The following is a 4,796-nucleotide window of genomic DNA, read 5'->3' as shown; positions in this document are numbered from 1 at the left end:
TGGGGAGCGTGGGCTCCTGTGCGCGTCAGCACGAAAACCCCAGGAAGAAAGGGACACAGCAAATCCTGAGGCACCTTTGCCCAGAAGATGAGAATGAGGAAGAACAGAAAGGGGTCCTCATGGGACCATCAGGGGCAGGCCTAGGCCTCAACCCCAGAGGCCATCTTGGGAAAAACTGATGAAACTGATGTTCATCTTGTGTAGTTCTCCTTCTGGGCCTTAAAAAGCAGAGCGGTGTGCACAGCAGAGTGGCAGACAGGGAAGGATTCGTTCTGCGTGTGGTTACAGATCCACCCTCCCCACACACAGTTATGTACTAGCCAACCAGACTGGGAAGGGTTCCCCCTGAAAAGAGCCTAGCCCTTCATTTGTCTTTCAGTAGGAGACTATTCCTGTTTGTCATGCCCCAGTGACAGAGGCGATCTCCAGAGGTAGGTACCTGAAGGGTGACGTTGATGGGCTGAAAATGACACTCCAAGTCATCCAGCTGAATGAAGTTGGATGCGTCCACAGACTCGCCATACACAAAGGAGGTTGGAGATATGATTCTGGAAGAGGAAAGCAGGGGAACTATCATCCCAAGCCACAGTCAAGTATCCATGGTCACTGCCATCCTGAGAACCCAGATGTTTATCTCTGTTGAATCCAGCGTCTCCCTTCCACCAAAGGCTTTCCTTCTGCAACAGTTACTTTTCTATGAATGGATGTAGCCAGGCTATGCTTTCTAAACAGACGTTTCTAGTAGTGCCTTTTTCTTTTTAAGTCATGTTAATAAGTTACACCAAGATATATGTACCGGCTTACGCTTATAAAATGAGAAGGAAGACTATGATAACTTTGATTTTTTTTTTTAAAAAACTGGATTATAAAAGATGGTGTTGTCTGTTTTGCCATCTGAAAAACATTTTATGGATCAAAGATATGATAAGCTTTTACAAATAAATGTAAATGAATTATACATTTGGGATACAAAACCCCATTCTGTGACAAATTCATTTAAAATATTTGTCAGACTACAAAGATTACTAGAATTCAGGTATTTGGAAGCTGAGTCCATTTGATGATAGCAGTTTCCTCCACGTTTCAAAAAGAGGCTACATAAGAGGTGATAAGAATTCATGCTTAGTTTGTATCAATGCTTTCAACATCACTTGCATAAAAAATCCCCGGGAAGAAACAAAGCTCAGACTGACACTTCCAGACAAATAATAAATTCTACATGCTGGAAGCCACTCACTTACCTAAACCACAACAATATCTGATTTGGGGGACTAAGTTTGAAGGGACAGCAACACATCTATTTTTAATTTAAGTGTATTATTTTTGTAATGTAGTACGTTCCTCGCGTAAACAAATGTTACGAACTGTTTCAGATTCCTAAAAAGATTAGAGGTTGACTTGTTTAATTGATGGCTTCATCAGGGGCTGTTAACAGCTCACAATGGGGTCTCCTAAGGCCTGACAACATGATTAAGTTTGTGGGGGGTACTTTTCTCCTTGTACCCTGAAATAGGTCATATCCTCATATGCCTCTGATGAGACAAGTAAATAAGCTATACAGTTAAAAACGGAGCTCTGGACAGAGGCAAAAATATGCTATTTTGCAAGTATATCCCATCAGTGCCTTGTGTCTAAAAAACATGATTTAAAAATGCCAAGAGCCCAGGAGCAGGAATGCCTAGAGATTCATCCCCTGGCTCCCAGCATAGCATAAGCCCGTGCAGGGATGGCTCCCCCGGCAAGAGATTGACTTTCCAACTCTAGCCAAGGCCAGGACCCAGAAGTACTTGAAAAGTGAAAAACGAGAAACTGTGAATTTCCAGAAGGTTCAGCTTACATTTGAGCCAAGGGTTCAATGGGTCCTCACTTGATCTAAACTAATTGTGCAAATCTTTTTTCCACTATCAAAGAGGTGTGTGCTCTGTTTTCTGAAGCTGGAAATAGGAACTGAATTCTCATTTTTCCAGGCCTGGGCTTTGGCTGAAAACTGACTCTAGTTGTTTCGGGTCCCCACAGACTACAGCCACAGCCCTACTTTCCAACAATGCCAGCAGCACTGAGGGGCCCTGGGCTTCACCCGGCAGATGGTGTAGCTGTCATGATGGTTACCTGCCTGGTCCAGACCATTGCAAACATCAGGCAGGGCAGCCGCTGGCTCTGCAGAAGGAGTTAATAGAAACAAGCAAAGCCAGCGCCTACTGTGAAGCTAATCAGAAAGGCAGCCCTCCTGTGAGCTAGGGCATGGGACACATCTGGCTGTAACCTCTGGCCCAGAAGCTTCTGGCTGATATTTTAATCCCAGGAACCACACTGCCTGCTACCATATGGCATTCTGGAGGGGTGAGGGTAGAGGTAGGGAGTATATGATATAAAGGTATACAGAATGTTCAAAGAAATTATGGGGCTTAAACTTGTCGAACGTCTTGTGTTATCTACCAGTTGTGTGTGTAGCTGGGACAGAGGAGAAAACACAAAGAGAGGAGGGTGAGAGTCACTGAGGCTAGAGCTTCATTCTTCTTTTCTTTGGTGGGAGGAAGGGGAGGTGCAGAGTCCCCAGCTCTTGGCTGGCTACTCATACAAGTGAAGCCCAATGTTCCACTGGAGGGCACCCCTGTGTTTTGGCAACACAGGACCAGGCTACTCACCCGGTGATGGATGTGTCCACTTCATGCATCAGCGGCACCATCAGAATGAGGGTGTTGTCATGCACGGATTCCGAGCGCTCCACGTTGCCACTGTATGGGGAGAGGAGAATAAATGAACACTGGCCAACACTAGCTATCTGGCCATGGGTTTCTTTGCTCCACCTTAGAGTTGAATCTCTAAGGGCAGTCCACACCTCATTGTCCTCAGTTCTGGTTTCGGTCCCTGCACACAGTAGAGTGTACTCTATTGTCTTAGTTGTGTCATACTAACAAAGGTGTGAGGGTGAGTGGTTTATTTGGGAGGCAACCCCAGGAAACATTAGTAGGGAGTAGAGAAGGGAGACAAGGAAGGGGTGGAAAATAATAAAGGCTTGCTGTCCAGGAGGGCTATGCTATAGGCAGTGGGGCTCAGTGTCACTGGGGTCCCCTGGGAGGCACTGCCCATCTTCCCAGCTGAGGCGTGGGAGTGGGGCCTTTATCCCCTGACTTCAGGGAGCTGCTGCTGCTGTTGGGAGAGGCCATGAACCCCCTGGCACCTGCCCTGTCATGCAGGTGAGTGGGCTCTGGCCAGGGTAAGCCTCAATGGTATGGCAGGTGCTGGGAGCTGGATGCTGTCTAGTAGGTGTGGGACAGTGAGTGCTGGGGGACTATGGCTGGGACACCTGCTTCATGAGCTACTTTTGTAAGTGCTGATTCCATGAAAACTGGGCCAGTGAAGTTACAGAACTGTAGCCAAGAAGTGGTTGGTGGACCTCAGCAGCTGTTTCCTACCTAGAGGGATCACTCACCACCCATGGACAGCTAGGCCCTAGAGAGAGGCCCTGGTCAACCTTGCCGCTATGCACATTGTGGGAGCTGTCACTGTAGACTCTGGCTGCTGTGTGTCCAATAAAGCACCCACTCAGAGAGAGAAAGCACAGAATGGGGACTCCTGTGAAGTCGTTGTGGAAAGGCGAACACAGGGTAGCTGGTACTGGTGAGTGGCTGCTGTGTGTCAGGGATATGCCGGGCATTTCTCAGCATGATCACCCTGAGAAATTAGGATGACCCTGAGGGACAGGGACTACTTTCCTTTAACAGGTGAGAAGCAGCTCAGATAGGTTAGGTAACTTGCCCAAGGCTCTACTGCAAACCAAAAAAAGCTGAGATTCCAACTAGCTTGGTTGGGACTCCAAACCAGAACTCTTTCCAAGATGATTCCTCCTCTTCATACCAGATTGGTGGGCAGTGGAGAGGGAGGAGGAGAAAGAAGAGAAGGGGGATAGGAGGAAAGAGAAGACCTAGTTTCCCTTTACTATTTTGTTAAATTTCAAATTTGAATTATGATTGATTCCAGGGAAATGACTTCCTTGGGAAAGGGCTTGGCTGGTGGGTGCAGGTGCTGAATCTTGCACACACAGCTGGTTATGCGAAGTAATCGGAGGATCCCAGCCAAAAGCTGAGTTCATCCCCCAGTGGTGGAACATAAGAGTGCCCTAGACCCACTAAGTTTGGTTGTAGCTGGTCCTGACCTCTCTCTACACACCATCTGCAGAGTTCCTGTCTGCTCTGTGCCCTCCTGCTACCCCTTCCAAGCCCTGCCCCACTGCCTTCCTCTCCCACCCAGCAAGTGCTGAATGGCAACAGTGCTTAAATAGCTCTCATATCCCCTCTTCTCTTCTCTCCCATTGTTCTGGAACAATGGTGCTGACCCAAGTCCCCTCATCTGTCTTCTGCATGTAGGTGACATCATTCCCTCACGGGGCAGCCACAATTTGCAGAAGCAGCAGGATCAGGTGCCCCCACAGCCAAACTCCCTTTGCCCTTTCTTTCCCAGGGGCTAATAATGCTTCAAAATCACAGATGTGGGCAGACTGGAGGCAACTCCTCTGTGGATGGGATGGCATCATCCTGGCCCACTCCCTCTCCAACCCAAGCATCCTACCAGATCTTGCCCTGACATTTGTATAGGGGCTCCAGCCACCAGCAGCTTAGGCCTGACAGTTTCATCTGTCATCCGTGGACTGCTCCAGAAGGAGCTCATTTGAAAAGATGAGATAAAGAGGCCAAACATCAAAAGGCTCCCAGTTATTCCGAGAGCTCATGAGCTGGGATACTTTCCAGGGGTCTGCAAAGCCAGGCTGGTGGCTGCTGAGAGGAGAGGTCTTGAGA

The 4,796-nt window shown here is 48.1% G+C and overlaps 1 protein-coding gene across 1 annotated transcript in view; it reads right to left on the bottom strand.

The window, feature by feature from the left end:
* The window catches only part of ITGA9 (integrin subunit alpha 9), a 346,390-nt gene that overhangs the window by 64,067 nt on the left and 277,527 nt on the right, over positions 1–4,796 (bottom strand). The window contains exons 21-22 of the mRNA XM_003781794.3: positions 2,646–2,735; positions 440–548 (exon numbers count right to left, since the gene is read on the bottom strand). Of these exons, the coding sequence (XP_003781842.1) occupies positions 440–548; positions 2,646–2,735 (199 nt within the window). The remainder of the gene's footprint in view (positions 1–439; positions 549–2,645; positions 2,736–4,796) is intronic.

The sequence above is a fragment of the Otolemur garnettii genome, unplaced genomic scaffold (genome assembly GCF_000181295.1).
Source record: "Otolemur garnettii isolate 467f Iridium unplaced genomic scaffold, OtoGar3 scaffold00002, whole genome shotgun sequence".
Classification (NCBI taxonomy): Eukaryota; Metazoa; Chordata; class Mammalia; order Primates; family Galagidae; genus Otolemur; species Otolemur garnettii.
The sequence above is the reverse complement of the archived record's forward strand: the minus strand, read 5'-3'. Positions and strand labels throughout refer to the sequence as shown.